This window comes from Conger conger, chromosome 8, assembly GCF_963514075.1.
Source record: "Conger conger chromosome 8, fConCon1.1, whole genome shotgun sequence".
In the NCBI taxonomy this organism is placed as follows: domain Eukaryota; kingdom Metazoa; phylum Chordata; class Actinopteri; order Anguilliformes; family Congridae; genus Conger; species Conger conger.
Genome location: NC_083767.1, coordinates 51,900,345 through 51,912,934, shown reverse-complemented (window position 1 = coordinate 51,912,934; position 12,590 = coordinate 51,900,345). Strand labels below are relative to the sequence as shown.

Genomic DNA, 12,590 nt, shown 5'->3' with positions numbered 1-12,590 from the left:
ACCGTAATTTACAGATCCAGTCTCCGCAAGCAAGGCTCAATCAGAGATTTACACCAGTCTGCTTCTCAGAGTGCGGCACTCCCTTACCTTTGTACCCGAGCGTGACCCTGGCAATGCTCTGCTTGGCGCTGTCCGTCAGAAGGGCCAGCAGAAGCAGCGCGAGCAGCCTGGTCCAGACCCGGAGCGGACCGGGTCGTCCGGGGCTGGTGCTCACCCCTCCAGCCTCCATTCCTGCATCCATGGTGCACACCAGCCTGCAGCGCAGTGAAGTCTTCTGCCCTGTGTGGGGAGAGCAAGAGCAGGTTAGATAACTTCCAGGGAGTGGCGCACATCCATTCTGGAGGGGTGCTGGGTGGGGAGTAGGGATGGGGGGCTGAGCCCTGGAGAACCCCCGGTGTGCGAATACTCAGCTGTTTACCATGGACCCTTCTCAAGCATGTCCATCCACTTTGATGGGTCCTACCAGTACCCCCCTACAAGACCCCCACCTCGTCAGCTGCTGACTCCTTCCAGCGCTTCCTTTTGTCTTCAGAAATGCTCATTCCTAAATCCGTTCTGGCACGCACAATGGGCAGCCTGACAATAAAAGTAGCCGTATTAGAGGTCTTTCTTACTGTTGCTCTTTCTCTCGCATTCTTCCCTCCCCCCTCCCCCCTTTCTCATGCTAAGCGATGCTCTAAGCGTTGGAGGGACTCTGTCGAAGGGACTCACTTGGTTAATGATCATCTGGGTATTCTTGTAGCCCATTCTGCTGCTGTTAATCAGCTGAGCGCCATTGAACTTGTGGGTAAATGGAGACGCCAATGCTGCCGCCACACCAGCAACCCTTTATTTCAGGGTCAGAGTCCCTTTCAGGCCCCCACCCGCGTGTCAGGATGGCCCACGGATCACATCCCACTAAGGTACGGATCCCTTTCCCCCATCGCTCCCACTCATCCCAGCAGTCAAAGCCTCCGGTCATTCACCCCGCAAGTCTTAACACAAAGCAAATTCATGTGCAATATAACATCTCATTCCAAACTGTTCTCCAGACTTTTTTTATGGAAAGAATTCCATTCTCATTTACTTTTCTACTTATCGTATATTCTTATATCATACCATTGTTCTGTCTTCGGAAATTCTTGCATTGAATTTCCAAACTATGAAAAAAGCATGCAGGCTAGGCCATTGTACGCATCTTGTCACGGCAAAGCAAGGAAAGGCATGGGGTCACTGGATATTCTGTCTGTGATCCACCCACATAAACTCACAGGTATCATATCACTTCTGTTTATAGCCTGTGAAGTCTATATAATACAGGCTGGAGTGTAAATATTACTGTAATCCGAGTGGCGCCATACATCAGAAATCCAGGACATGGGCTCTAATGCAGAAAGCGTGTTTAATGTTGGGACGCCTTATTATTCATACATTAACAACTCTGAAATGCAATAGCAAAGTGTAAACATCCCCAGGGCTTAAAGTTATTCTATCCATCTGATTTACTCAGCTTCACCTTAATCAGTGTACAGTAGATACCCCACTAAAGGCAATTGAGGTCAATTGAAAAAGATGCTCTACAATGCAGCAAGCCATTTTAGTTTTTTTTTTTCTCAATCCAAACAATGCAACTGAATTCCTCTGGCTAACAATGCTTGTGTGGAGAATTTATGCTCCCAGTTCAAACTTTTCTTCATACTGAAGGCAAAGTAATAAATTAAAGCACTCACTTCTTTCAAAACAGTATGCACGTCAAATGAATCCTCATTATAGAATAATTGTATTGCAAAATCCTATTACCAACAACTTCCTTTGGTACAATATGTGTAATTAGCCCTATATCCATTAACTATTTATTGGACAGTAGTAAAGAGAGAGGCAACATTACTAACACTCCCCATGTCAACTTTGCAATAATGTGGCACTGTAGCTGAAATGTAGTGTGTGGGCCTTAACATTAAAAAGAGTAAGGAGCAAACAGCAAAGATCCGTCTCTTTCTCCAACCCCAGGCAGTACCCGTGTGGGTAAATAACTGAGGGAATTCTCTCAGAGGCAGCCTGTGAAATGTGCGTTTGTGTGAGCTGATCAGCCCACTTGTGAAGTGACGTAGGCTATAACACGCCCGAGTGGACGCAGCTCATGCGGACTGCACACTGTTTGTGTAACCTGCACACAAACGGCCGCCTGTTTGAGGGCCGCAGCCACACCGAAGCCACTGGCCCTGGGTCCCAGGCAAAGAGAAACTGCATAAAAGTCAGGAGTACTCTCTAAGAACCATTCATGAGAAGGGAAATTCAACATGGCTGATCAAACGATCACTCAATGGGTGCCAAATGGGTAAAGCAACATCCGAACGTCCAGGGACGCTACGCCTGACTTAGTGTTATGATTGGCCATCTTTGAAGCACAGCAGTTAAAAACATTATGGCCATGGTGAAAAATCCGAAACGAATGCTGTGGCCTATATGTATTTAAAAAAGGCATGTTCAATCTCTTCCTTGACAGTTTTTTTCTCGAGACGGTACAATAAAGAGACCTGAATTAAAGCCATGTTTTTTACCAATGCCCAGGTGCCCAGTAAAAAGGAAAATACAGCTTGGTGTTTCCAATACCAAAGACATTTTCTTTTACGATTATTTCATTTTCTATTAAGTAGTTAGTATGCTCAATTACATCAAAACTTTCCACTTAAAAGCAGGTACAAGTTGATTCAGTTCATTCACAATTAAACACATTTGAACATATCTGCTGTAAAATCTGGTTTAAAAATAATGATAACAAAAACCTTTCATTTTTGTTATCACTTGAGACAGGGGGCAAAAGCAAAGTCTTTGACATAGAGGAATTGTTTTTGCAGACAACAGAAAATTGTTGCTCCCTGGTTTGTAATAAGCTCAGAATTAATGTTGTTTGTGTAACCTTGTGTATGACAGGCCCCTATAAGTAAATTTTGTATGCCATTTGAATAAATTCATGAGTCTCACTGAACTCACAATATGTAACCTCCTACAGTTACAGTATGTACAGTATCTGTTTGCGTGGTACTGTTAGATGTTGGCTTTCATTCATAATGATCTGAAATGTTCCAGACAAACAGCAAACATTTACACTGTACAGGGCATTACTTCAAATACATGAGTTACCCTGCATGCTTATTCTTGGCCGGAAGAACAGAATGCTTGGTACACAGAAGAAGGAAATCACTAAATAGCAGTTTGGTTATTATATAAATGCATTGTCCTTTAATTACACTTTGAAGTCTTTATTTGAATTCCTGACTAAAAAAAAATAGGGCTATCATCAGACCGAATTAAAGCATCAGGCTTAATAAATCATCACTGATTTTTCTTTTAAAAGTGTAAAATTACTATCACCAGACAGATAGCAAACAATAAACTCAAACAAAACCATGGAAAGCAGGCGGAATACGTTCATTGTTCTTCATTGTTAATCCTCTCCAAAGTAAAAATGACAGTATGCAGGTATTCCCTATATACACATAAACAACTGGGAGATATCACTGTCTGTGTTTTAATCTCAGGATTTGGCTGAGGGATATCATGTTAAATTGATGGGTATTCACATAGTTGTCTGGTTATCTGAGCTCACTGTACACATTTTTGTGCATTGCTGAACTTCTCAACATTCTACCTGAAAAGTCTTGGAAAAACATTTAAGTATAGTATGCCTCATATACACCTACACCAGCATAGAATGCCACTAGACACTGGCTTTGAACATTGTTCTCTTTTTTCTACACACAGTTCAGCTAAATCAAACATACTAAAATCCCCATCAAAATTAATTGAGAGGAATTTAAGTAAGTTAATAACTAACTTCTTTTTAAATTCATACAAACCACTGAAATTCAATAAGCCATATAATTTATATATGAAATTGCTCCCTTGTTGCTGGGAAAAGCTCCAGTTACTCTACTCATTTAGCACTAATAAAACATATTCATCATTCTGGCAGCCCTTTTTGGTCAGACCAGGGCTTAATTATTTGCATGGCTATTAATACAAACAAATTGAACTGAAATGCTATATCAAGACTGAATATGTTTCCTGCTGAGACAAATTATATTTTCTTTTATCCAACTAATTCTGAAATTGTATTTTCTTCCGAATGTTAATATTTTGTCCACCTCTCCAATTTCTTTCTTCCCATTCACTATTCTGGGGCATCCAGTCAGAAAAGTTGAACAAGGATATTTTGCATTACAATTCTCATTGCACAGTGTGGGGTCTGTATAGGGAACTGCATCTGAATTTCATCTGAAGCACTTGGTATAAAATATGTCGCCATGCCATGACACCCTCAACAACTGGCCCTGTCCAGTATAAGAGCTCTGGTCTTAGGGTCACACAGTCTTACACTAAGTACTGTTCCCACTTAGCTCAAAATTACTTACTTTTTATTAATGTCTTAATTTGATAGTGATTTGAGTAAATCATGCAGAAAGAAATACAGTCATTACCACTCTTTCTTCTATTAATTTTGGTTCCTCTTTGCCTTAAACAAATTCATGCTTAACATAATGACATATTGTCAACTGCTTTGGGCATATGATAACTAATTTAATTAACAATGATACAATACAGAGACAGACAAAAATGTGTTTAAGGCAAAATTATAGAAAAAAAAACTGCAGAATATCGCTTATTACTTTCATTTTTGGAGCAATAATCCAGCATATGTACACAGTGTGGCCCCATGGGACAAGAGCTGAGAATCACTGGGCAAATCAATTAAACTCAAATGCCATATGGAACTTCTACTGAATGTGACACAATTCAAGTGAACCTTTTGGAGCCTATTGTCACTTGGCCAGATGGAGACAAATCCTTAGAATAAAGCCAGTAAAAGTAAAAACAAAGATTCAGTCTGCCAACATGGACCTGCCATTAAGGACACAGCTGCCTGTTATTTAATGCTAACTTCAGAAATTCATCTTGTTCTTTTTTGTGCAAGTTGTTTAATGGTACGTGTTAATCCTCATTTATCTTAATGGAGCAAGATTTTGGAACACAATTCGTCTACCAGTTCGAGCCAGGAGCAATGCCAGGAAACATCAGATGTTCACAACCTTATGTTCAGAGAAATTCCTTAAAGTGAGAGGCCCTCCACTAAAAGAACTTTTCACATTCTCCAGCAGAGGTTGACTAGACCCTTGGTAACTCTAGACGCCCTGCAAGTTTGCATCGATGCCCTTAATGGTGCATGACAAAATGAACACTGCCTTAAGTGCACCGCTTAATCTTCACCTCTCAATTAGAAGAAGGATCAGTAGTAAGTAATACCACCTCAAAATGTTCTTTTATTTGTCATGTCAGTGGGCAAGAGCATATCTTTCACTTAAGCCTGCATTGGTTCAGAAAAAGATGGAATACAGGGAGAGGTGATGTTGAGTAAGCGTTCAGTGCCATGATAAATACTGCATTTTTTTCTTGCAGCTCTGCTTGTCTCTGTTGACAGAGCCCCATTGTATTCAGACAGTGCAAAGTGGGGCAGAACTCTATCAGTCTTCCTGACAGCAGGGAGACCCTGCAGGGTACACTTCTGTGAAATTAAGGTTTTGATATGAAATCATAAAAAAGTTGTTTCAGCCTGGTGTTTTGTGTTGTCATGAGAGATTAATTGTTCATTGATTCCAGTGAGATAATGAAAAATATTCACACGACACGTACGGCACAGTACATGTGAGTTTCACTGAAGGAATTTAGCCCTAGAGTATAGCAATACCCCACCTGGGCTAAATCTCTGTACAGCTCATGGGGCTAGCCCCCTTCAGCAGCTGAATGAGCCTGACAACCAGGGACTGTGACACACTGGTGTTACGGATTCTCAGTACACAAAGGAAGACGGGTTTTATTAAAGAGGCCATATCTGCGTGTTCAGGGGAATCTGGGATCTCAACCATATATGGATAGCCTCCAGTTCTAAAAAAGGAGCACGATTATAAACAGTGTGCCCTAGTAAGCCAGTGTTTGTCGACTGAAATCAAAACAACTGGGAAAAAGTACCAGGAGTTAAGACACTTGGTTGAATTAGTGCCCCGGGCTAAGTGAGCAAAACATCACAGAACCCAGAATGTGCAGGCAGGAGAGGAACCAGAGAGAGCAGGGACATTCTCACACTGTACTGTATGTGCTTAGTCACAGAAATGCATATGCTGATATGAAATCTTCAAAATGCTTAAGAGGAGACACCGTAATCAGAAAATCGTAATCAGATCACGCTCCATAAAACAATTTAATTACAAACCATTTAAAATCATGGCAGAAAGTCACCACGAGATGCATTTACCAGCCAGCTTGATACATCTAAATAACATCACGTTCCTCACCTTGGGTTTTGGTGGGGTGCTGAAGAATCCTGACACTGCTAAGGCATTAGGATGCAGGCATACAGTGTGGCTGGTTCTCATGAGCTTAGCTGAAACTCAGAAATACCTTAAAACCCTGAAGTGCGCAAGTTCCCATAAAGTCTATCAAGCAGATGTGTTATCTATGCTGTTAGTCTGAAACAAACACTTCTGTAGACATTTAACCAGACATATTCACAAATAGAACAAAAGATAATTTTACATTTTAACAAGGCACAAGGAGAACTCACTAAGCAAATATTAAGGCTTGGGTGCCCCAACGCAGAAGGCTGGCACAAATGTGTGAGAAGGAATGAAAGTGTGGGTGGAGAACTTCAAGCTTTTGAAGAAACTCAAAAGCAGTGTTAGTTCTGTATGTTCGGCAACCAAAGTGCTTCCAAGTGCCCTAAAACTTTCACAGTTTTATAAGACGTATCAGATATCAAAAACTGAACCCTAGTTTTCCATTTTCCTGCAGGAACCTGTTTATGTAATTATGTTGTAGTTACATGGAACTTAATCATGTCTCCTACAGTTTTATTAAATTCTCAACTCTCAGTGATTCACCTCTCACAACACCACATATTTAAAATGAGGAAGCAGCATCTTAATCAGAACATTAAATAAAATCAGTATTCTCTTCTTGTGATGTACAGTCATCACAATATTTAGCTAATGCTATGCCATACCATTTTATCCAACTAAATTACGCAAATTAATGACAATTTATATCATCAGTGTTGCATGCATTTGATAATTTATGCATTTTTGTAAACGCAGATCAACAGTTCAATGTCGTAAATCTCCGAATAAACTTTCGTCCCTAGGACAATACACAGAAACGTATCACAAACTTATTCGTCTCCAAGCAAAAGGTTAACAAATATGTCAATTAACTTCATTTGGATTATTATTAGTAGGTTACGCACTAAAGATAAGACCAACAATACCCATAATATTAACGAACACACAATGTTGCTGCGTTATGGAATGCCAATGAAAACGTAGAATTGAATGAAATGTGTAGTAAACTGCATAGTAGTGGCATAAAATTGCATAAAAGTAATACGTGTTCGTGACTGAGCAAGCGGAAATATAGCCTACCTGTATTCAAAGGTGTTTCACGCTGAGGGAGAGGAGATCCCCGGCACGCTTTTTGGCACTTTTGGCACAAGACAGTTCACGCACGAGTTCATACTCAGCCAAATTAACCGCGTGCCAACGAATGCACCCTGGATAGTGAGAGTATGACGAGAATAAACGTGCTTTGACAGACGCAAGTACAAACGATATTCCGCGAAAGTATCAACACATTTAAAATATACGTTTGTATATTCCCTAACGCTCAAAACGTTTTGGAGTTATCCTTGCCGCTCGCTGGTGGACTGTCAGTGCACTCGTGTAGTGAAACTACAGCTGGCCTTGGGAGTCGGCTAACCTACAATTAGAGCTTTCTCCCAACAGGGTGGGGTCAGAAAACAGCTACCCAGCCAGGAGCGAGCTTCAGGTCAGTTTCTTCCCAAGCCAGCTGTGTTTCCAGTCTACTTGCCAATTTGGGGATTTGAATCTTTTCTGCATAAATCTATTTTAAAAGGAAAGATATTTCAATAGCTAGATAATTTTTAATATCTTTGGGGAAAAAGGTGTAAAGGTTATTCTTGAACTGTGGATGACATATGCAGCAACTATGCTACCGCGGTTACAACTTGAGCACTGTAATAAATACAATAACCGCAGGCTCTACTCAACTTCACATTGGCATGCAACAGAGCTCAGCTGCTCTTCTTCTTCAGTTTTTGCACGCTGACACATAGGCTACTGAGGTGACACAGACAGTGCACTTCATCACTTTGGCAAGAACGTTTTTATGGGCAAAATTAATCTGTAGAAACTGTTTAAACAAGGTTCCAAATATGAATTATCTTCCAAACACTTAAACCAACAACTCTTGCTTTATTTTGACCAAGCACGTCGAACACTGTGTAAAGGCTTTGGGTATTTCACACATACTGTTAGGACATTGAGTGGCACATATTCCAGTCTGAGAGTGGGAACTCTTAATTAGAATATTGGGGTGTAATAAGGATTTGTCTGTGTATATTCAGCATTAAAATACATGCTGTAGAATAGTAGACGAAAGCCACAGCTGACAAATATGCAAAACACTGTCCTGTCTAGTGTGTGGTGGGGAGACATTATATTAATTCTGACCTTATTGGGTCATACTTTGCTATATCTGACCAATGTCATGAGTTACGTTTTTGTTCATAATGTTTTTCACTCCTCAATATAAACTGGCTAATATGTTAATATGTTATACGAATAACTAAAATGATGTAATACATACGTTTTCAATACTATTTGCTTGCTTAGCAGATAACTCAATCCACAAAAAAACAAACAGAGTAAATGTCATTAATGCATTTAACAGGTATACATTCTGAGACATGCCATTCTGAAATTGGCCTCAATTAAATTATATCAAACCAATGTCAAGAGTGGTTGAATACATACAGGGTTATTTGTGGAAGATCAGGTATCAGCACTGTGCTCTGAACAGCCTCAATAGTTTCACGGGCCAGTGATGGCTCTCTGCCCAGACGGAGTGGAGGTGGGACATTATTCATGGGCGTGTGACGTCCAACAGGGCTTGCACAAGCTGATCTGTGCATCATGCTGATCTGCACATGGGAGTTCATCCCTGAGGATTCCCCATTATCCGAAGCATAATGTCTGATCTCTGGCCATAGGTTTTATCACTGGGCGCGGGCCGGCACTGGAATGACGCATCTGTGGCTCGTACTCTTGTGCACGTTTCTCTGACTGGTTTGGCCTGCGTTTCACAGTGAGGTGTTGAGAGCCTCAAACAACTGCCGCCCTGCAGTCCAAACAGAGAGGAGAGGGCTCGAGGACTCACTGACGACCATTCGGGAGAAAAATTTACAAAATGGTGGCACCTTCAGTTTGTACCGTATGACCTTGCTAGAATCTGCTTCAGGTAAACCAAGTGTTATGTTTATATTGTTTGTCAGAAAATGTCATGGACTTGGCAGTCACTGAAATGAATTTAAAAAAACTGTGTGGATGACAAACTAGCAGTTCTAGCAGAAGAGGCAGTCCTAGACAAGAGGCATATCTTTCACAGAAAACAAGTGGTATCCTGTGACAGGCTGACACATCGTTAGAAGAAACTAATGCAGCAATAACCCAAAGAACCCTGAGGACTTAGAACAAGGTAAACAGTGTCACAGTGCTACAGACAGAGTTGAGTTCAGAACGTATGACTATTGGACCCAGTTTACTGTCATAGCAAGTGCCTTTATAACCAGAGGCTCTAGGGAGCTCACTCACAAGTAGCTGACTGCACTTGTCTGTGATTTATAGCGCACATGCTAAGGGCATGCACAGGTATAAAAATAGTTGACCCCAACCAAGAGTTAATAAGCCTTTCCTATAACTACCCCTCAATGAACAGGCACAAGCTGTTTTTAAAACCATCCCTTTTCTTTTTATTGGATTGTGAATTAACATTAAAATATTGCATTGTCTGTGCTATCAAAACACAGCCACACAATACACAACCATTTCCTCTTGTCTAAAGTTTTTTCCAGATATAGAAAACATTGAACCATGAACTTGACATTCAAAAGCAATTGGATGGATGACATTGATGAGGCCAGTAATCCCTGTTGCTTTGAGCCTGTTGATAAGAGGAAGTGCCAGAAAGAGCAAGAAAGGCAGTGGCAACAGGTTGTGGCATCAAGTCCAGCACTGGAACCACAAACAGGGACAACGTGGTGTCTGTGTGGAAAATATGAGGCTATGGAAAAAAGACTGCGTGTGCTACTATGAATGGGACCACAGACAGCAGCTGCACATTGAGTTAGTAATGTCCGTGATCATGAATCATGAGCGAGCAAGGTTTCTCTAATGGAAGAATCAATGCTGCTCAGTCAAATAGGTCAAGTGGGCAGCTTTCTAACAATTAGGTGGATAATATTACCATGCTAGCTAGTTTCTACCTGGCTACTCACTAGATTGCAAAAGATTACATGCAAAAACTACCATCTGTGTTAGAACTGGTGTAAAGAACTTATCATAATTAATAGAATTATGTCTCTACTGCTCAATAAAGAAACACAGTAACCATTGATGGACATCCTGTAGATTCATACATTTTATAACATTTAGAAGTTTGAGTTATTCAACCATGTAAATGCCTGTGGTTATTGTTATTCAACCATGTAAGCAACTCCGAAAGTCTATGAACTACAAGACATAAAAGCAAGCCAGAATGTGACCATTCATTTTAAAGTTGGAGGCCGAACAATGTCATGTACTATGTTTGCTTATAATTGCAGTCTTTTAAAAATATTAAGTATGCAGTAGTTTCACCATATACCCTTATACACCATTTACCCTAACATGATTTATAATATTTCTGATAACTGACCTTTTTATTTTCTCCATTCAGTCCTGCTCTGTTTGAGCCTCAGGTCTGAGAATGTGTTGAAAGACCACTGCACTGGAGAACCAGGGAAAACTAACTCAACCCCCAAATATGTGCCTTCAAATCGAGAGCCACTGGAGAATCCAAATTAGAAGTTGAGAAATCTGTGAATAATTTCTTAACCAGCATTAATCACTAGAGCATATCTCCTACAGAGTCGCCAGGGGAACACTTAAGCTTTATATTCCACTTAGAAGACTACATATTAGTACTAAGGGGATAAAGGTGATTAGGTAATCATATAATTAGTGTGCCATAGATGCCACAGTGCCAAGGCTTTCAGTCCAATTACACCAATTAGTTGTCAATAATGAGGATAGGAATCCATAATTATGGCCCAGCCTGACAAATTTCCTGTTTCACTTTTGCTGGGATAAAGGCTTAACCACAACACCAAACACCACACAGCAGGGCTACACACCGGAATGAAGTGGGCCCTCCCAGGTAAACATGATTCATTTAAAAGTAATGGAATTTGAGGTAGATACTGTTTGTGTACTTTGTGAAGAAAATAATCTCCAAACAGTCAAGATTATTTATAAATAGCCCAATTTAGCAATTTGGGCAAAGGTACAGCCCAGTAGGTCTCAAGACAACATGACAACATTGTAATTTGGACATACCCCTGTACATAAATGAAAAGTAGCTACTAAACTGATGCTGTTTTGAAGTATTTTGCCACCACAAGAAAGATGTCAAAAATCGTACTTTGCAATACTTTCTGGATTAAATGTGTTGAATAATAATGTGTTGTGTATAATTTTCAGTAAAAGACAATTACAATACTTAACATTCTATGCCTTACATGATATTATATGTGCTAACCACAGCATGTTTCCAGTTTAGAATAATATGTGTGTGTTACTGAAATTTAAACTGTATGATATTATGTATCTGGACTAAAAGTATCTGTCTAAGACCATGTGCCCAGGAATCCAACAAAATGAGCCACAATATAACCTGTTGGCTGGGTAGCATGTTGTTCACTTGTAACTTCCCTTGGCAATCCACATGCATTAGCTGCTTGTCCTCTGGGGCAATTTCTGCAGTCAATTAGATTTTAGGTTGCAGAGCCGGAACAGCTGGTTGACTTGGTATCACCCAGGATGTACAGGGTAGTCTTCACATTCTCAAAACTGATTGGGGAATTACTTGCTTCTCCAGTCATGAAAGTTCAATGCAGAACCCTCTGTGCTTTGACTGATATTTGACCCATAATTGCTCCATCTGTTGTTTTGGCATGGCATTGGAAGTATATCAATGGATGGCAGTTATATTACAGTATTTTCAGCACACGAGCAATAACTCAAAAATCTGTCAGAAGTGCTCAGTGTTTTGACAGGTACTTGGCATTTCTCAAGTGATAAGCCAATTTTTTATCTAACACCTGTTCAACTGTCAAAAGGTTTGGTTTTAATTACTATTAATTAATCTCTGACTTGACAGGGCACTGGACAGGCTCTCAACCTAGATACTAGGAGTGCTACAGTGTCTGCAGTATTTCATTCTGCCAGGAAACTGCTTGAACTGCCTGATTCAACTAATCATGGTCTTAATTAAATGATTATTGCTTACCTCATTGTTCTGAAGGTGTCAGTGACTTTAGGAGAGCTATGAAGCCTCTCTTTTCAACAAAGGCGTATGAATTGCTTACGTTCTATAATCTATGGATGCTCTTTATGTATTTCTTATAATTTCCAGTTTTTATACTCAATTTTGAATGCTTAATTGTT

General features: G+C 40.2%; 1 protein-coding gene across 3 annotated transcripts in view; it reads right to left on the bottom strand.

Annotated features, from left to right (window-relative positions):
• The window catches only part of sema3d (sema domain, immunoglobulin domain (Ig), short basic domain, secreted, (semaphorin) 3D), a 47,726-nt gene extending 35,782 nt beyond the window's left edge, over positions 1-11,944 (bottom strand). The window contains exons 1-2 of one of the 3 annotated variants that reach the window (XM_061251323.1): positions 11,818-11,944; positions 88-279 (exon numbers count right to left, since the gene is read on the bottom strand). In XM_061251323.1, coding sequence (XP_061107307.1) covers positions 88-241 — 154 coding nt within the window. In that variant the 5' untranslated portion in view covers positions 242-279; positions 11,818-11,944. Of the gene's footprint in view, positions 1-87; positions 280-7,451; positions 7,734-10,800; positions 10,992-11,817 lie in introns of those variants that run through there. The other 2 variants (XM_061251320.1, XM_061251321.1) reach the window with 2 other exon arrangements.
• Positions 11,945-12,590: the final 646 nt, after the last annotated feature.